The sequence below is a fragment of the Podarcis gaigeae genome (genome assembly GCF_964106915.1).
Source record: "Podarcis gaigeae genome assembly, chromosome: Z".
NCBI classification, from domain to species: domain Eukaryota; kingdom Metazoa; phylum Chordata; class Lepidosauria; order Squamata; family Lacertidae; genus Podarcis; species Podarcis gaigeae.
Window position 1 is genome coordinate 630,101 of NC_139691.1, and position 23,626 is coordinate 653,726.

A 23,626-nucleotide genomic window follows, 5' to 3' on the forward strand; every position below is an offset into this window, starting at 1 on the left:
ATTATTATTATTATTATTATACTACTACTACTACTACTACTACTACGGGAAAATCAAAGATGGCCGCCCGCCCTTTTGTATTATTATTATTATTATTATTATTATCATTATTATTATTATACTACTACGGGAAAATCAAAGATGGCCGCCCGCCCTTTGGTATTATTATTATTATTATTATTATTATTATTATTATTATACTACTACTACTACTACGGGAAAATCAAAGATGGCCGCCCGCCCTTTTGTATTATTATTATTATTATTATTATTATTATTATTATTATTATTATTATTATACTACTACTACTACGGGAAAATCAAAGATGGCCGCCCGCCCTTTTGTATTATTATTATTATTATTATTATTATTATTATTATTATTATACTACTACTACGGGAAAATCAAAGATGGCCGCCCGCCCTTTTGTATTATTATTATTATTATTATTATTATTATTATTATTATTATTATTATACTACTACGGGAAAATCAAAGATGGCCGCCCGCCCTTTTGTATTATTATTATTATTATTATTATTATTATTATTATTATACTACTACTACGGGAAAATCAAAGATGGCCGCCCGCCCTTTTGTATTATTATTATTATTATTATTATTATTATTATTATTATTATTATTATACTACTACGGGAAAATCAAAGATGGCCGCCCGCCCTTTTGTATTATTATTATTATTATTATTATTATTATTATACTACTACTACGGGAAAATCAAAGATGGCCGCCCGCCCTTTTGTATTATTATTATTATTATTATTATTATTATTATTATTATTATACTACTACTACTACGGGAAAATCAAAGATGGCCGCCCGCCCTTTTGTATTATTATTATTATTATTATTATTATTATCATTATTATTATACTACTACTACTACGGGAAAATCAAAGATGGCCGCCCGCCCTTTTGTATTATTATTATTATTATTATTATTATTATACTACTACGGGAAAATCAAAGATGGCCGCCCGCCCTTTTGTATTATTATTATTATTATTATTATTATTATTATTATTATACTACTACTACGGGAAAATCAAAGATGGCCGCCTGCCCTTTTGTATTATTATTATTATTATTATTATTATTATTATTATACTACTACTACTACGGGAAAATCAAAGATGGCCGCCCGCCCTTTTGTATTATTATTATTATTATTATTATTATTATTATTATTATACTACTACTACTACGGGAAAATCAAAGATGGCCGCCCGCCCTTTTGTATTATTATTATTATTATTATTATTATTATACTACTACTACTACTACGGGAAAATCAAAGATGGCCGCCTGCCCTTTTGTATTATTATTATTATTATTATTATTATTATTATTATACTACTACGGGAAAATCAAAGATGGCCGCCCGCCCTTTTGTATTATTATTATTATTATTATTATTATTATTATTATTATTATACTACGGGAAAATCAAAGATGGCCGCCCGCCCTTTTGTATTATTATTATTATTATTATTATTATTATTATTATTATTATACTACTACTACGGGAAAATCAAAGATGGCCGCCCGCCCTTTTGTATTATTATTATTATTATTATTATACTACTACTACTACTACTACTACTACGGGAAAATCAAAGATGGCCGCCCGCCCTTTTGTATTATTATTATTATTATTATTATTATCATTATTATTATTATACTACTACGGGAAAATCAAAGATGGCCGCCCGCCCTTTGGTATTATTATTATTATTATTATTATTATTATTATTATTATACTACTACTACTACTACGGGAAAATCAAAGATGGCCGCCCGCCCTTTTGTATTATTATTATTATTATTATTATTATTATTATTATTATACTACTACTACTACGGGAAAATCAAAGATGGCCGCCCGCCCTTTTGTATTATTATTATTATTATTATTATTATTATTATTATTATTATTATACTACTACTACGGGAAAATCAAAGATGGCCGCCCGCCCTTTTGTATTATTATTATTATTATTATTATTATTATTATACTACTACGGGAAAATCAAAGATGGCCGCCCGCCCTTTTGTATTATTATTATTATTATTATTATTATTATTATTATTATACTACTACTACGGGAAAATCAAAGATGGCCGCCCGCCCTTTTGTATTATTATTATTATTATTATTATTATTATTATTATTATTATTATACTACTACGGGAAAATCAAAGATGGCCGCCCGCCCTTTTGTATTATTATTATTATTATTATTATTATTATTATACTACTACTACGGGAAAATCAAAGATGGCCGCCCGCCCTTTTGTATTATTATTATTATTATTATTATTATTATTATTATTATACTACTACTACTACGGGAAAATCAAAGATGGCCGCCCGCCCTTTTGTATTATTATTATTATTATTATTATTATTATTATCATTATTATTATACTACTACTACTACGGGAAAATCAAAGATGGCCGCCCGCCCTTTTGTATTATTATTATTATTATTATTATTATACTACTACGGGAAAATCAAAGATGGCCGCCCGCCCTTTTGTATTATTATTATTATTATTATTATTATTATTATTATTATTATACTACTACTACGGGAAAATCAAAGATGGCCGCCTGCCCTTTTGTATTATTATTATTATTATTATTATTATTATTATTATTATACTACTACTACTACGGGAAAATCAAAGATGGCCGCCCGCCCTTTTGTATTATTATTATTATTATTATTATTATTATTATTATACTACTACTACGGGAAAATCAAAGATGGCCGCCCGCCCTTTTGTATTATTATTATTATTATTATTATTATTATTATTATTATTATACTACTACTACTACGGGAAAATCAAACATGGCCGCCTGCCCTATTGTATTATTATTATTATTATTATTATTATTATTATACTACTACGGGAAAATCAAAGATGGCCGCCCGCCCTTTTGTATTATTATTATTATTATTATTATTATTATTATTATACTACTACGGGAAAATCAAAGATGGCCGCCCGCCCTTTTGTATTATTATTATTATTATTATTATTATTATTATTATTATTATACTACTACGGGAAAATCAAAGATGGCCGCCCGCCCTTTTGTATTATTATTATTATTATTATTATACTACTACTACTACTACTACTACTACGGGAAAATCAAAGATGGCCGCCCGCCCTTTGGTATTATTATTATTATTATTATTATTATCATTATTATTATTATTATACTACTACGGGAAAATCAAAGATGGCCGCCCGCCCTTTGGTATTATTATTATTATTATTATTATTATTATTATTATTATACTACTACTACTACTACGGGAAAATCAAAGATGGCCGCCCGCCCTTTTGTATTATTATTATTATTATTATTATTATTATTATTATTATACTACTACTACTACGGGAAAATCAAAGATGGCCGCCCGCCCTTTTGTATTATTATTATTATTATTATTATTATTATTATACTACTACTACGGGAAAATCAAAGATGGCCGCCCGCCCTTTTGTATTATTATTATTATTATTATTATTATTATACTACTACGGGAAAATCAAAGATGGCCGCCCGCCCTTTTGTATTATTATTATTATTATTATTATTATTATTATTATTATTATTATACTACTACTACTACGGGAAAATCAAAGATGGCCGCCCGCCCTTTTGTATTATTATACTACTACTACTATTATTATAATTATTATTATAATTATTATTATACTATTATTATTATTATTACTACTACTGTTGCTGCTACTACTACTACAATTATGTTATTGGAAGATAGTAGTAGTGTCAGTATTATCAGTGTAATTAGTATTAACATTATTACAGAGAGATGATGACGCCGATGATGATAATGATGATTACAGGAAGGTAGTATTAGTAGTAGTATTAGTAGTAGTAATAGTATTAGTAGTAGTAATAGTAGTAGTAATAGTATTAGTAGTAGTATTAGTAGTAGTATTACTACTACTCCCCTTTCCCCCCGTCAGGTGACCTGGCTCCCGGGCGACAAGCAGCCCCGCCTCCTCAGCGCCTCGACGGACGGCAAGATCCTCCTCTGGCAGGAGGGGAAAGATGGGCTCCTCGAACCCATGGCCGGCTTCGCCTTGGCCCTGCAGCAGATCCCCCGGGGGGCCAGGCCCAAGAAGGTCAGCTGGGGGGTCGGGGTTGGGGGTCAGGGGTCGGGTTGGGGGTCGGGGTTGGGGGTCAGGGGTTGAGGGTTGGGGGTTCCTCCTCCTGCCCCATAGCATTAGGTGGGCGCCCCCTTGGGTACTCACGCCCCCTCCTTTCCTCCTGCCCCACAGATACTCCCAGCCCCCTCCTTTCCTCCTCCTGCCCCACAGATACTCCCAGCCCCCTCATTTTCTCCTCTCCTGCCCCACAGCATTATGGGGGGGCTCCACCTTGGCAACTCACACACCCTTCCTTTCCTCCTCCTGCCCCACAGATACTCCCAGCCCCCTCCTTTCCTCCTGCTGCCCCACAGATACTCCCAGCCCCTCATTCCTCCTCCTGCCCCACAGATACTCCCAGCCCCCTCATTTCCTCCTCCTGCCCCACAGATACTCCCAGCCCCCTCATTTTCTCCTCTCCTGCCCCACAGCATTATGGGGGGGGGCTCCACCTTGGCAACTCACACACCCCTCCTTTCCTCCTCCTGCCCCCCAGATACTCACACCCCTCTCCTTTTCTCCTCCCGCCCCACAGATTTGCCGTGGGGACGCCCCGCTGGGGGTCACGGCCCTCTCCTTCTCCCCCTTTGACCCCACGGTCTTTGTGGCCGGGACCGAAGGAGGCGACCTCCTCAAGTGCTGGGCGGGGGCCGAGACCCCCGCCGTGGGGCCGCCCCACTTGGGGGGCGGCCTGCCCCTCAAGGCCCCCGCCCAGATGGCTTTCGCGCCCCACGGCGGGCCCGTCTACTCCCTCAGCTGCTCGCCGTTCCACAGGTGAGGTTTATTATTATTATTATTATTATTATTATTATTATTATTATTATTATTGGAAGGTAGTAATAGTACAGGAAGATATTAGTATTACTACTACAGAAAGATATTCTTATTATTACTACAGGAAGACATTATTATTATTATTATTATTATTATTATTATGCTACTACTACTACAGGAAGATCTTATTCTTATTCTTATTATTATTACTACTACTACTACTACTATTACTACTACTACTACAGGAAGATATTATTTTTATTCTTATTCTACTACTGGAAGATATTTTTATTCTTATTCTTATTTCTACTACTACTACTACTACTACAGGAAGATATTCTTCTTCTTCTTCTTCTTCTTCTTCTTCTTCTTCTTCTTCTTCTTATTACTACTGCTACTACTGGAATATATTATTTTTATTTTTATTCTTATTCTTATTACTACTACTACTACAGGAAGATATTCTTCTTATTATTACTACTAATACTACTACTACTGGAAGATATTCTTATTCTTACTACTACTACTACTACTACTACTACTACTGGAAGATATTATTTATATTCTTATTCTTATTCTTATTCTTATTACTACTACTACAGGAAAATATTATTCTTATTCTTATTACTACTACTACTACTACTACTACTACTACAGGAAGATATTATTTTTATTATTATTACTACTAATACTACTACTACTGGAAGATATTCTTATTCTTACTACTACTACTACTACTACTACTACTACAGGAAGATATTATTTTTATTTTTATTCTTATTATTACTACTACTACTACTACTACTACTACAGGAAGATATTATTTTTATTTTTATTCTTATTATTACTACTACTACTACTACTACTACAGGAAGATATTATTTTTATTTTTATTCTTATTATTACTACTACTACTACTACTACTACAGGAAGATATTCTTCTTCTTATTATTATTATTACTACTAATACTAATACTACTGGAAGATATTCTTATTCTTACTACTACTACTACTACTACTACTACTGGAAGATTTTATTTTTATTTTTATTTTTTTTATTATTATTATTACTACTACTACAGGTAGATATTATTTTTATTTTTATTCTTATTACTACTACTGGAAGATATTTTTATTCTTCTTATTCTTATTACTAATACTACTACTACTACTACTACTACAGGAAGATCTTATTCTTATTCTTATTATTATTACTACTACTACTACTACTACTACTACAGGAAAATATTATTTTTATTCTTATTCTACTACTGGAAGATATTTTTATTCTTATTCTTATTTCTACTACTACTACTACTACTACTGGAAGATATTATTTTTATTCTTATTCTTATTCTTATTACTACTACTACAGGAAGATATTATTTTTATTTTTATTCTTATTCTTATTACTACTACTACAGGAAGATATTATTCTTATTCTTACTACTACTACTACTACTACTACAGGAAGATATTTTTATTCTTCTTATTCTTATTACTACTACTACTACTACTACAGGAAGATATTATTCTTATTCTTATTTCTACTACTACTACTACTACTACTACAGGAAGATATTCTTATTCTTATTATTATTATTATTATTACTACTGCTACTACAGGAAGATATTATTTTTATTATTTTTATTCTTCTTATTATTACTACTACTACAGGAAGATATTATTTTTATTTTTATTCTTATTCTTATTACTACTACTACTACAGGAAGATATTCTTATTCTTATTATTATTATTACTACTAATACTACTACTACTGGAAGATATTCTTATTCTTACTACTACTACTACTACTACTGGAAGATATTATTTATATTCTTATTCTTATTCTTATTATTACTACTACTACTACAGGAAGATATTATTTTTATTCTCATTCTTATTACTACTACTACAGGAAAATATTATTTTTATTCTTATTCTACTACTGGAAGATATTTTTATTCTTATTCTTATTTCTACTACTACTACTACTACAGGAAGATCTTCTTCTTCTTCTTCTTATTATTATTATTACTACTGCTACTACAGGAAGATATTATTTTTATTCTTATTCTTATTCTTATTACTACTACTACTACAGGAAGATATTCTTCTTATTATTATTACTACTAATACTACTACTACTGGAAGATATTCTTATTCTTACTACTACTACTACTACTACTACTACTACTACTGGAAGATATTAATTTTAGTTTTATTCTTATTATTATTATTATTACTACTACTACTACAGGAAGATATTCTTCTTATTATTATTACTACTAATACTACTAATACTGGAAGATATTCTTATTCTTACTACTACTACTACTACTACTGGAAGATATTATTTTTATTCTTATTCTTATTCTTCTTATTATTACTACTACTACAGGAAGATATTTTTATTTTTATTTTTATTATTACTACTACTACTACAGGAAGATATCATTCTTATTCTTACTACTACTACTACTACTACTACTACTACTACTACTACTGGAAGATATTTTTATTCTTCTTATTCTTACTACTACTACTACTACTACAGGAAGATATTTTTATTTTTATTTTTATTTTTATTATTACTACTACTACTACAGGAAGATATTCTTCTTCTTATTATTATTATTACTACTAATACTACTACTACTGGAAGATATTCTTACTACTACTACTACTACTACTACTACTGGAAGATATTATTTATATTCTTATTCTTATTCTTATTCTTATTATTATTACTACTACTACTGGAAGATATTATTTTTATTTTTATTCTTATTCTTATTACTACTACTACAGGAAGATATTATTATTATTTTTATTCTTATTCTTATTACTACTACTACTACTACTACTACTACAGGAAGATATTATTTTTATTCTTATTACTACTACTACTACTGGAAGATATTTTTATTCTTCTTATTCTTATTACTACTACTACTACTGGAAGATATTTTTATTCTTCTTATTCTTATTATTACTACTACTACTACTACTACAGGAAGATATTATCCTTATTCTTACTACTACTACTACTACTACTACAGGAAGATATTCTTCTTATTATTATTACTACTAATACTACTACTACTGGAAGATATTCTTATTCTTACTACTACTACTACTACTACTACTACTACTACTACAGGAATATATTATTTTTATTTTTATTCTTATTCTTATTCTTATTATTACTACTACAGGAAGATATTATTCTTATTCGTATTACTACTACTACTACTACTACTACTACAGGAAGATATTCTTTTTATTATTATTACTACTAATACTACTACTACTGGAAGATATTCTTATTCTTACTACTACTACTACTACTACTACTACTACTGGAAGATATTAATTTTAGTTTTATTCTTATTATTATTATTATTACTACTACTACTACAGGAAGATATTATTTTTATTCTTATTCTTATTCTTACTACTACTACTACTACAGGAAGATATTATCCTTATTCTTATTACTACTACTACTACTACTACTACTACTACTGGAAGATATTTTTATTCTTATTATTATTATTATTATTACTACTACTACTACTACTACTACAGGAAGATATTATTATTATTTTTATTCTTATTCTTATTACTACTACTACTACTACTACTACAGGAAGATATTATCCTTATTCTTATTACTACTACTACTACTACTACTACTGGAAGATATTTTTATTCTTATTATTATTATTATTATTACTACTACTACTACTACTACTACAGGAAGATATTATTATTATTTTTATTCTTATTCTTATTACTACTACTACTACTACTACTACAGGAAGATATTATTTTTATTCTTATTACTACTACTACTACTGGAAGATATTTTTATTCTTCTTATTCTTATTACTACTACTACTACTGGAAGATATTTTTATTCTTCTTATTCTTATTACTACTACTACTACTGGAAGATATTTTTATTCTTCTTATTCTTATTATTACTACTACTACTACTACTACAGGAAGATATTATCCTTATTCTTACTACTACTACTACTACTACTACAGGAAGATATTCTTCTTATTATTATTACTACTAATACTACTACTACTGGAAGATATTCTTATTCTTACTACTACTACTACTACTACTACTACTACTACAGGAATATATTATTTTTATTCTTATTCTTATTCTTATTCTTATTATTACTACTACAGGAAGATATTATTCTTATTCGTATTACTACTACTACTACTACTACTACAGGAAGATATTCTTTTTATTATTATTACTACTAATACTACTACTACTGGAAGATATTCTTATTCTTACTACTACTACTACTACTACTACTACTACTGGAAGATATTAATTTTAGTTTTATTCTTCTTCTTATTATTATTACTACTACTACTACAGGAAGATATTATTTTTATTCTTATTCTTATTCTTACTACTACTACTACTACTGGAAGATATTATCCTTATTCTTATTACTACTACTACTACTACTACTACTACTGGAAGATATTTTTATTCTTATTATTATTATTATTATTACTACTACTACTACTACTACAGGAAGATATTATTATTATTTTTATTCTTATTCTTATTACTACTACTACTACTACTACTACTACAGGAAGATATTATCCTTATTCTTATTACTACTACTACTACTACTACTACTACTGGAAGATATTATCCTTATTCTTATTACTACTACTACTACTACTACTACTACTGGAAGATATTTTTATTCTTATTATTATTATTATTATTACTACTACTACTACTACTACTACAGGAAGATATTATTATTATTTTTATTCTTATTCTTATTACTACTACTACTACTACTACTACAGGAAGATATTATTTTTATTCTTATTACTACTACTACTACTGGAAGATATTTTTATTCTTCTTATTCTTATTACTACTACTACTACTGGAAGATATTTTTATTCTTCTTATTCTTATTACTACTACTACTACTGGAAGATATTTTTATTCTTATTATTCTTCTTATTACTACTACTACTACTACTACAGGAAGATATTATCCTTATTCTTACTACTACTACTACTACTACTACAGGAAGATATTCTTCTTATTATTATTACTACTAATACTACTACTACTGGAAGATATTCTTATTCTTACTACTACTACTACTACTACTACTACTACTACAGGAATATATTATTTTTATTTTTATTCTTATTCTTATTCTTATTATTACTACTACAGGAAGATATTATTCTTATTCGTATTACTACTACTACTACTACTACTACAGGAAGATATTCTTTTTATTATTATTACTACTAATACTACTACTACTGGAAGATATTCTTATTCTTACTACTACTACTACTACTACTACTACTACTGGAAGATATTAATTTTAGTTTTATTCTTATTATTATTATTATTACTACTACTACTACAGGAAGATATTATTTTTATTCTTATTCTTATTCTTACTACTACTACTACTACAGGAAGATATTATCCTTATTCTTATTACTACTACTACTACTACTACTACTACTACTGGAAGATATTTTTATTCTTATTATTATTATTATTATTACTACTACTACTACTACTACTACAGGAAGATATTATCCTTATTCTTACTACTACTACTACTACTACTACTACTGGAAGATATTATTTTTATTCTTATTCTTATTATTACTACTACTACTACAGGAAGATCTTATTTTTATTCTTATTCTTACTACTACTACTACTACAGGAAGATATTCTTCTTATTCTTATTACTACTATTACCACTACTACTACTGGAAGATATTATTGTTGTTTTGTTGTTGTTGCTATTACTAATATACTACAGGAAGATCATATTCTTATTCTTGTTATTCTTATTGCTGCTGCTACTACTACTACTACTACAGGAAGACGTTGTCGTCGTCGTCATCATCACCATTATTATTATTATTATGTTGTTGTTGTTGTTGTTGTTGTCATTATTATTATTACTATTATTCTTATTATTACTACTACTACTACTACTACTGGAAAATATTGTTGTTTTGATGTTGTTACTATTACTAATATACTACAGGAAGATCTTATTATTGTTATTCTTATTGCTGCTGCTGCTACTACAACTACAGGAAGACGTTGTTGTTGTTACTACTACTACTACTACTACTACAGGAAGATATTATTCTTATTCTTATTATTACTACTACTGCTACTACTACTACAGGAAGATGTTGTTCTATTTCTAATACTACTACTACAGGAAGATCTTATTCTTATTATTCTTACTACTACTACAGGAAGTTGTTGTTGTTGTTGTTGTTGTTGTTACTATTACTAATATACTACAAGAAGATCTTATTCTTGTTATTCTTATTACTGCTACTGCTGCTGCTACTGCTACTACAGGAAGATGTTGTTGTTACTATTATTGTTGTTATTATACTACAGGAAGATGTTACTATTATTGTTGTTATTACTATTACTATTACTATCATCATCATCATCATCATCACTACTACTAATACTACTGCAGGAAGATATTATTCTTATTCTTATTACTACTACTATAGGAAGATATTCTTATTCTTATTACTGCTACTGCTGCTACTACTACAGGAAGATGTTGTTGTTCTTACTATTTCTATTACTACTACTACTACTACTACTACAGGAAGATATTATTATTATTCTTACTACCGCTACTACTACTACAGGAAGATATTATTCTTATTCTTATTACTGTTACTACCACTACTACTATAGGAAGACATTATTGTTGTTGTTTTTGTTGTTTTGTTGTTGCTGCTGCTGCTACAGGAAGATGTTGTTGTTACTATTACTAATACTACTACTAGAGGAAGAGGATGATGTTACTAATACTAATACTACAGGAAGATGTTGTTGTTGTTACTATTACTAATACTACTACTATAGGAAGAGGCTGGTGTTACTAATACTAATACTACAGGAAGATGTTGTTGTTGCTATTACTAATACTACTACTACTACAGGAAGATGATATTATCATTATCATCGTTACTACTACTACTACTACAGGAAATTATTATTATTATTATTATTATTATTATTATTATTATTATTATTATTATTATTGGAAGACATTTATTATATTGTTGTTTTGTGCTTTTTGTTTTGTTATTATTACTACTACCTTTATCTATTACTTTTAAACTTAATACATAATTAAGTTTAAAAGTAATAGGTAAATGTAGTAGTAATAATAACAAAACAAAAAAACACAACACATAAGTTACTATTACTTGTTACTTATTACTTTCACTTACTAATTCATTTCTTTGCTAATTCCATTTTAATTACTCATTCCTCGTTACTTACTATTACTCCCTGCTTCCACTTCATTCTTACTACTTGCTACTCTTTTATTTATTACTCTTCCTCCCGAGAGGAATTAATATTTACTACTACTACTAATTACTAATTCCTTTTATTGTTACGAATTCCATTTTTCTTATTACTCGTTACTCACTCCCTGCTTCCACTTCATTCTTACTACTTGCTACTCTTTTATTTATTACTCTTCCTCCCGAGAGGAATTAATATTTACTACTACTACTAATTACTAATTCCTTTTATTGTTACGAATTCCATTTTTCTTATTACTCGTTACTCACTCCCTGCTTCCACTTCATTCTTACTGCTTACTCCTCTTTTATTTCTTACTCTTCCTCCCGAGAGGAAGTATTATTTACTAATACTACAAGTTACTAGTTCCTTTCTCCTACTCATTCCATTTTTGTTCCTCGTTTCTTGTTACTCACTATTACTTTCATAAAAGCTTTTACTTATTACTACTACTACTACTACTTACTACTCTTTTATTTATTACTCTTCCTCCCGAGAGGAACCTGTTTCTGAGCGGAGGGACCGACGGCCACGTTCACCTCTACTCCATGCTCCAGGCCCAGCCCCTAGTATCCCTGCAACTCTCCAGGAAGTATGTTTTCGGGGTCCGGTGGTCCCCCGTGCGGCCCCTGGTCTTCGCTGCTGCTACCGGAGAAGGTACTACTACTACCCTGCCTGGGCTTCCCCAGCCACTATTACTATTAATATTACTACTACTACTACTACTACTACTACTACCCTGCCTGGGTTTCCCCAGCCACTACTATTAATATTACTACTACTACTACTACTACTACCCTGCCTGGGCTTCCCCAGCCACTATTACTATTAATATTACTACTACTACTACTACTACTACCCTGCCTGGGCTTCCCCAGCCACTATTACTATTAATATTACTACTACTATGACTACTACTACTACTACCCTGCCTGGGCTTCCCCAGCCACTACTACTATTAATATTACTACTACTACTACTACTACTACTACTACTACCCTGCCTGGGCTTCCCCAGCCACTACTACTATTAATATTACTACTACTACTACTACTACTACTACCCTGCCTGGGCTTCCCCAGCCACTACTACTATTAATATTACTACTACTATGACTACTACTACTACTACCCTGCCTGGGCTTCCCCAGCCACTACTACTATTAATATTACTACTACTACTACTACTACTACTACCCTGCCTGGGCTTCCCCAGCCACTACTACTATTAATATTACTACTACTACTACTACTACTACTACCCTGCCTGGGCTTCCCCAGCCACTATTACTATTAATATTACTACTACTACTACTACTACTACCCTGCCTGGGCTTCCCCAGCCACTATTACTATTAATATTACTACTACTACTACTACTACTACTACTACTACCCTGCCTGGGCTTCCCCAGCCACTACTACTATTAATATTACTACTACTATGACTACTACTACTGCCACCCTGCCTGGGCTTCCCCAGCCACTACTACTATTAATATTACTACTACTACTACTACTACTACTACTACTACCCTGCCTGGGCTTCCCCAGCCACTATTACTATTAATATTACTACTACTACTACTACTACTACTACCCTGCCTGGGCTTCCCCAGCCACTATTACTATTAATATTACTACTACTAGGACTACTACTACTGCCACCCTGCCTGGGCTTCCCCAGCCACTACTACTATTAATATTACTACTACTACTACTACTACTACTACCCTGCCTGGACTTCCCCAGCCACTACTACTATTAATATTACTACTACTACTACTACTACTACCCTGCCTGGGCTTCCCCAGCCACTACTACTATTAATATTACTACTACTACTACTACTACTACCCTGCCTGGGCTTCCCCAGCCACTATTACTATTAATATTACTACTACTACTACTACTACTACTACTACTACCCTGCCTGGGCTTCCCCAGCCACTATTACTATTAATATTACTACTACTACTACTACTACCCTGCCTGGGCTTCCCCAGCCACTACTACTATTAATATTACTACTACTATGACTACTACTACTACCACCCTGTCTGGGCTTCCCCAGCCACTACTACTATTAATATTACTACTACTACTACTACTACTACTACCCTGCCTGGGCTTCCCCAGCCACTACTACTATTAATATTACTACTACTACTACTACTACTACCCTGCCTGGGCTTCCCCAGCCACTATTACTATTAATATTACTACTACTACTAATACTACTACTACCCTGCCTGGGCTTCCCCAGCCACTACTACTATTAATATTACTACTACTACTACTACTACCCTGCCTGGGCTTCCCCAGCCACTACTACTATTAATATTACTACTACTACTACTACTACTACCCTGCCTGGGCTTCCCCAGCCACTACTACTATTAATATTACTACTACTACTACTACTGCCACCCTGCCTGGGCTTCCCCAGCCACTATTACTATTAATATTACTACTACTACTACTACTACCCTGCCTGGGCTTCCCCAGCCACTATTACTATTAATATTACTACTACTACTACTACTACTACCCTGCCTGGGCTTCCCCAGCCACTACTACTATTAATATTACTACTACTATGACTACTACTACTGCCACCCTGCCTGGGCTTCCCCAGCCACTACTACTATTAATATTACTACTACTATGACTACTACTACTGCCACCCTGCCTGGGCTTCCCCAGCCACTACTACTATTAATATTACTACTACTATGACTACTACTACTGCCACCCTGCCTGGGCTTCCCCAGCCACTACTACTATTAATATTACTACTACTATGACTACTACTACTGCCACCCTGCCTGGGCTTCCCCAGCCACTACTACTATTAATATTACTACTACTACTACTACCAACTTATTATTTATACCCAGCTTGGGCTTCCGCAGCAGCTGCTACTACTAGTAGTAGTACTGCTTTATTACTTATACCCTGCCTGGGCTTCCCCAGCCACTTACTACTACTACTAACTTATTTATACCTGCACTGGGCTTCCACAGTCACTACTACTACTACTACTAACAACTTATTATTTATACCCTGCCGGGGATTCCTAAGCCACTACTACTACTACTACTACTACCTTTTTATGCCCTCCCTGGGCTTCCCCAGGCACTAGTACTATTAATATTTCTACGACTACTACTACTACTACCACCCTGCCTGGGCTTTCCCAGCCACTACTACTATTAATATTACTACTACTACTACTACTACCAACTTATTATTTATACCCAGCTTGGGCTTCCGCAGCAGCTGCTACTACTAGTAGTAGTACTGCTTTATTACTTATACCCTGCCTGGGCTTCCCCAGCCACTTACTACTACTACTAACTTATTTATACCCGCACTGGGCTTCCACAGTCACTACTACTACTACTACTACTACTAACAACTTATTATTTATACCCTGCCGGGGATTCCTAAGCCACTACTACTACTACTACTACTACTCCTACCTTTTTATGCCCTCCCTGGGCTTCCCCAGCCACTACTACTATTAATATTACTACTACTACTACTACCAACTTATTATTTATACCCAGCTTGGGCTTCCGCAGCAGCTGCTACTACTAGTAGTAGTACTGCTTTATTACTTATATCCTGCCTGGGCTTCCCCAGCCACTTACTACTACTACTAACTTATTTATACCCGCACTGGGCTTCCACAGTCACTACTACTACTACTACTACTACTAACAACTTATTATTTATACCCTGCCGGGGATTCCTAAGCCACTACTACTACTACTACTACTACTCCTACCTTTTTATGCCCTCCCTGGGCTTCCCCAGGCACTACTACTATTAATATTTCTACGACTACTACTACTACTACCACCCTGCCTGGGCTTCCCCAGCCACTACTACTATTAATATTAGTACTACTACTACTACTACTAACAACAACAACTTGTTATTTATACCCTCCCTGGGCTTCCTCAGGCACTACTACTACTACTTAATACCATCCCTTCCGCAGCATCTGCTACTACTAGTAGTACTGCTTTATTACTTATACCCTGCCTGGGCTTCCCCAGCCACTTACTACTACTACTAACTTATTATTTATACCCTGCCGGGGATTCCTAAGCCACTACTACTACTTCTACTACTACTACTACTACTACCTTTTTATGCCCTCCCTGGGCTTCCCCAGCCACTACTACTATTAATATTACTACTACTACTACTACCAACTTATTATTTATACCCAGCTTGGGCTTCCGCAGCAGCTGCTACTACTAGTAGTAGTACTGCTTTATTACTTATATCCTGCCTGGGCTTCCCCAGCCACTTACTACTACTACTAACTTATTTATACCTGCACTGGGCTTCCACAGTCACTACTACTACTACTACTAACAACTTATTATTTATACCCTGCCGGGGATTCCTAAGCCACTACTACTACTACTACTACTACCTTTTTATGCCCTCCCTGGGCTTCCCCAGGCACTAGTACTATTAATATTTCTACGACGACTACTACTACTACCACCCTGCCTGGGCTTCCCCAGCCACTACTACTATTAATATTACTACTACTACTACTACCAACTTATTATTTATACCCAGCTTGGGCTTCCGCAGCAGCTGCTACTACTAGTAGTAGTACTGCTTTATTACTTATACCCTGCCTGGGCTTCCCCAGCCACTTACTACTACTACTAACTTATTTATACCCGCACTGGGCTTCCACAGTCACTACTACTACTACTAATACTAACAACTTATTATTTATACCCTGCCAGGGATTCCTAAGCCACTACTACTGCTACTACTACCTTATTATTTATGCCCTCCCTGGGCTTCCCCAGGCACTACTACTACTACTACTAGTAGTAGTAGTAGTAGTACTTAATACCATCCCTGGGATTCCCTAGGCACTACTACTACTACATTATTTATACCCTCCCTGGGCTTCCCCAGCCACTAGTATTACTATTACTAATAATAACTTCTTATTTAAGTACTTATTTAACTTAATATATTTCATATTAAAATATTTCTTCCTTTAAGTTTATTAAAATATTTCTTGTTTATGTGATTTTTGTTCCCTGTATTAAATTAAATTAAATTAAGTATTTATTTAACTTAATAGATTTCATATTAAAATATTTCTTTATTAAAATATTTAATGTTTATTTAGTTTTTCTTCCCTGTATTAAATTAAATTAAATTAAGTATTTAACTTAATATATTTCATATTAAAATTTTTCTTCCTTTAAGTTTATTAAAATATTTAATGTTTATTTAGTTTTTTTTCCCTGTATTAAATTAAATTAAATTATTTATTTAACTTAATATTTCTTTCTTTAAGTTTATTAAAATATTTAATGTTTATTTAATTTTTCTTCTCTGTATTCAATTAAAATAAAATAAGTATTTATTTAACTTAATATTTCTTTAAGTTTATTAAAATATTTAATGTTTATTTAATTTTTCTTCCCTGTATTCAATTAAAATAAAATAAGTATTTATTTAACTTAATATTTCTTTCTTTAAGTTTATTAAAATATTTAATGTTTATTTAATTTTTCTTCCCTGTATTCAATTAAAATAAAATAAGTATTTATTTAACTTAATATTTCTTTCTTTAAGTTTATTAAAATATTTAATGTTTATTTAATTTTTCTTCCCCGTTTTCAATTCAATTAAAGACTTAAATTTAATGATTATATTAAATTAATTTAATATATTCATTTATTTAAGTTGAAATGTATGGAAATATTTATTTAATATTTCTCTGGTTTTTTTCCAGGGGAAATCCATCTCTTCGACTTCGGCCAAAACTCCCAGAAGCCCTCGCTCTCCGTCCGTCAAAGCCCAGAGCCCGCCTACTGCCTGGAGTTCAACCCCAGGCGGGCTCAGCTATTGGCCGCCGGGGACGGAGGGGGCGGGGTTAAAATATGGCAGCTGGGCGGGGAATTCGGCGAGGAGGGAGGGAGGGAGAGGAGCCAGCTGGAGATGCTGGCCAATGAGGTGACCGATTGAGGGGGACACAATTCGACAACAACACAACGCAAGGCAAGGCAACACAACTCAACAAATGTCAACACAACGCAACTCAAGACAAGTCAACACAACTCAACGCAAGTCAACACAACTCAAGACAAGTCAACACAAGTCAATTCAAGTCAACACAACACAACACAGCTCAACCAAAGTCAACCCAACTCAACACAACTCAATGCATGTCAAGTCAACACAACTCAATGCAAGTCAACCCAAGTCAACACAACTCAATGCAAGTCAACACAACTCAATGCAAGTCAACTCAAGTCAACACAACTTAATGCAAGTCAACACAAGTCAATTCAAGTCAACACAACACAACTCAACCCAAGTCAACACAACTCAATGCAAGTCAACCCAAGTCAACACAAGTCAACACAACTCAATGCAAGTCAACACAAGTCAATGCAAGTCAACACAAGTCAACACAAGTCAACACAACTTAATGCAAGTCAACCCAAGTCAACACAACTCAATGCAAGTCAACACAACTCAATGCAAGTCAACCCAAGTCAACACAACTCAATGCAAGTCAACCCAAGTCAACGCAACTCAACACAATTCAATGCAAGTCAACCGAAGTCAACACAACTCAATGCAAGTCAACACAAGTCAACACAAGTCAACACAACTCAATGCAAGTCAACCCAAGTCAACACAACTCAATGCAAGTCAACACAACTCAATGCAAGTCAACCCAAGTCAACACAACTCAATGTAACGCAACACAAGTCAACGCAAGTCAATCCAAATCAACACAAGTCAACACAAGTCAACCCAACCCAAGTCAACGGAACTCAATGCAACACAAGTCAACGCAACGCAACTCAAGACAAGTCAACGCAACTCAACACAACTCAACCGATTGAGGGTGGGATGGGTGACACAAGTCAACGCAACTCCACACAAGTCAACGCAACTCAACCCGTCAAGACAACTCAATACAAGTCAACGCAACTCAACACACAGCCCAATAACTCAATGCAACTCAACACAACTCAACTGATTGTGGGTGGGAAGGGTAACACAACTCAACGCAAGTCAACACAAGTCAATGCAACTCAAGTCAACGCAACTCAACACAACCGATTGAGGGTGGGAAGGGTGACACAACTCAACAACGCAACACAACGCAACACAGCTTGATGCAACACACAACGCAACGCAACACAAAGCAAGGCAACTCAATGTAAGGCAACACAAGTCAACACAACTCAATGCAACAAAACTCAACAGAACGCAACGCAACGCAACTCAAGACAAGTCAACGGAACTCAAGACAAGTCAACACAACTTAGCACAAGTCAATGCAGCACAACACAACTCAAGGCAAGGCAAGTCAACACAACGCAACTCAATGCAACTCAACACAACGCAAGTCAACTCAACTCAAGGCAACTCAACACAACGCAAGGAAAGTCAACACAACTCGACGCAAGTCAAGTCAACGCAACGCAACTCAAGACAAGTCAACAGAACTCAAGACAAGTCAACACAACTCAACACAAGTCAACGCAGCTCAACACAACACAACGCAAGGTAACGCAGCTCAACACAACTCAAGGCAACTCAACACAAGGCAAGTCAACACAACTCAAATCAACTCAACTGAATGCAACGCAACTCAACAACTCAATGCAACTCAACCCAGGTCAAGACAAGTCAAGGCAAGTCAACACAACTCAACGCAATGCAACATTGGTCAACACAACTCAACACAGGTCAACACACAACTCAATAACAACGCAACTCAACGCAAGTCAATGCAACTGAACACAACTCAACACAGCTCAACACAACTCAACTGATTGAGGGTGGGAAGGGTGACACAACTCAACGCAACTCAACACACAACTCAATAACTCAACGCAACTCAACCCAAGTCAACTCAAGTCAAAGCAACTCATGGGGGACGCAACTCAACACAACTCAACAGAACACAATGCAACTCAACACAACTCAACACAGCTCAACACACAACTCAATAACAACGCAACTCAACGCAAGTCAATGCAACTGAACACAACTGAACACAGCTCAACACAACTCAACTGATTGAGGGTGGGAAGGGTGACACAACTCAACGCAACTCAACACACAACTCAATAACTCAACGCAACTCAACCCAAGTCAACTCAAGTCAAAACAACTCATGGGGGACGCAACTCAACACAACTCAACAGAACGCAATGCAACTCAACACAACTCAACACAGCTCAACACAACTCAACTGATTGAGGGTGGGAAGGGTGACACAACTCAACGCAACTCAACACACAACTCAATAACTCAACGCAACTCAACCCAAGTCAACTCAAGTCAAAACAACTCATGGGGGACGCAACTCAACACAACTCAACAGAACGCAATGCAACTCAACACAGCTCAACACACAACTCAATAACAACGCAACTCAACGCAAGTCAATGCAACTCAACACAACTCAACACAGCTCAACACAACTCAACTGATTGAGGGTGGGAAGGGTGACACAACTCAACGCAACTCAACACACAACTCAATAACTCAATGCAACTCAACGCAATTCAACCCAATTCAACACCCAACCCAACAGCTCAACTCACAACACAACACAACTCAGCGCAACACACCTCAACTCAATCCAACGCAACTCAACCCAACTCAATGTTACTCAACACAAATCAACACAACTCAACCCAAGTCAACGCAGCTCAACGCAAGTCAAGGCAACTCAACACAGTGCAATGCAACACAACGCAACTCAACGCAATGCACTGCAACTCAACTAAACTCAACGCAACTCAACACAAGTCAACGCAACTCAACTCAAGTCAACGCAACTCAAGTCAGTTCAACCCGAGTCAACACAACTCAACGCAACTCAACCCATGTCAATACAACTCAACGATGTCAACGCAACTCAACCCAAGTCAACACAACGCAACTCAACCCAAGTCAACACAACTCGACGCAACTCAAAGCAAGTCAAGGCAACTCAACACAACTCAACCCAAGTCAACGCAGCTCAACGCAAGTCAAGGCAACTCAACACAGTGCTATGCAACTCAACACAAGTCAACGCAACTCAAGACAAGTCAACGCAACTCAATGAAACACAACACAACTCATGGCAAGTCAAGGCAACTCAACACAACGCAGCTCAATGCAGCGCAACAACTCAACACAAGTCAACACAACTCAACGCAGCTCAACGAAACGCAACACAACTCAATGCAACCCAATGGAACTCAACACAAGTCAACGCAATTCAACACAAGTCAACAGAGGTCAACGCAACTCAACAGAGGTCAGCGCAACTCAACACAAGTCAACACAAGTCTACCCAACTCAACACAACTCGACAACCCAAGTCAACGCAACTCAACACAACTCAACCCAAGTCAACGCAACTCAACACAAGTCAACTCAACGCAACGCAACTCAACAGCTCAACGCACAACTCAACCCAACGTAACTCAACAACTCAACCCACAACTCAACCCAACGCAACTCAACAACTCAACCCACAACTCAACCCAACGCAACAACTCAACGCACAACTCAACCCAACGCAACTCCACAACTCAACGCACAACGCAACTCAACAACTCAACGCACAACGCAACTCAACCCAACGCAGCTCCACACAACTCAACCCAACTCAACCCACAACTCAACAGAGCGCAACGCAACGCAACTCAACACACAACCCAGTGACTCAACGCAACCCCAAAACCGCCCAACAGCCCCACCAACCCGTAACACAACAACGCAACTCCAAGCAACAACACGACACACAACACAATGCCGTTTGAAATTCAATTTTATGTATGTAAATATGTGTAGATTATTAAAGTTTTCTGGGTTCACAAAAGGTGTGTGTTTGTGTGTGTGTGTGTGTTGTCAATTCAAGAAACTGAATGGGTGGTTTCTGCACAACCCACAACCCAAATGCACAACTCGACACAACAACACAACCAACAATCCAACTCAACTCAACACACAACCCAACCAACCAACCCATGACACAACACAACTCAACAAAACACAACCCACAACCCAACGCACAACACGACCAACTCAACACACAACTCAACCAACCAACCCATGATGCAACTCAACCAAACACAACACAACGCACAACACAACCAACTCAACACACAACTCAACCAACCAACCCATGACGCAACACAGCTCAACAAAACACAACCCACAACACAACGCACAACACGACCAACTCAACACACAACTCAACCAACCAACCCATGATGCAACTCAACCAAACACAACACAACGCACAACACAACCAACTCAACACACAACTCAACCAACCAACCCATGACGCAACACAGCTCAACAAAACACAACCCACAACACAACGCACAACACAACCAACTCAACACACAACTCAACCAACCAACCCATGATGCAACACAACTCAACCAAACACAACACAACGCACAACACAACCAACTCAACACACAACTCAACCAACCAACCCATGACGCAACACAGCTCAACAAAACACAACCCACAACACAACGCACAACACAACCAACTCAACACACAACTCAACCAACCAACCCATGATGCAACACAACTCAACCAAACACAACACAACGCACAACACAACCAACTCAACACACAACTCAACCAACCAACCCATGACGCAACACAGCTCAACAAAACACAACACAACGCACAACACAACCAACTCAACACACAACTCAACCAACCAACCCATGATGCAACACAACTCAACCAAACACAACACAACGCACAACACAACCAACTCACACAACTCAACCAACCAACCCATGACGCAACACAGCTCAACAAAACACAACGCACAACCCAACACAACTCAACCAACCAACCCATGATGGAACACAACCCACAACCCAACACAACCCAACAACTCTACCCAACCCACAACCTAACCTAACAACCCAACCCACAACCCCACAACTCAACAATGCAATGCAACACACAACCCAGTAACTCAACCCAACTCAACCCCACTCAACACAACACACACAACTCAACGCACAACCCAACGCAACAACCCAACGCAACTCAACCCACAACCCAGCAACTCAAAACAATGCAACTCAACGCAACACAACCCCAAACAACTCAACCCACAACTCAACCTGACCCACAACCCAACAACTCAACCCAAACCACAACTCAACAATGCAATGCA

The 23,626-nt window shown here is 35.2% G+C and overlaps 1 protein-coding gene across 1 annotated transcript in view; it reads left to right on the forward strand.

Moving 5' to 3' along the window:
- The window catches only part of DYNC2I2 (dynein 2 intermediate chain 2), a gene marked incomplete at its 5' end in the record, with an annotated part of 41,738 nt that extends 20,352 nt beyond the window's left edge, over positions 1 to 21,386 (forward strand). Inside the window, 5 exons of the mRNA XM_083723191.1 lie at positions 4,037 to 4,195; positions 4,755 to 4,993; positions 12,895 to 13,052; positions 18,185 to 19,079; positions 21,131 to 21,386. Coding sequence (XP_083579317.1) covers positions 4,037 to 4,195; positions 4,755 to 4,993; positions 12,895 to 13,052; positions 18,185 to 18,417 — 789 coding nt within the window. The 3' untranslated portion in view covers positions 18,418 to 19,079; positions 21,131 to 21,386. The remainder of the gene's footprint in view (positions 1 to 4,036; positions 4,196 to 4,754; positions 4,994 to 12,894; positions 13,053 to 18,184; positions 19,080 to 21,130) is intronic.
- Between the last annotated feature and the right edge of the window lie 2,240 nt (positions 21,387 to 23,626).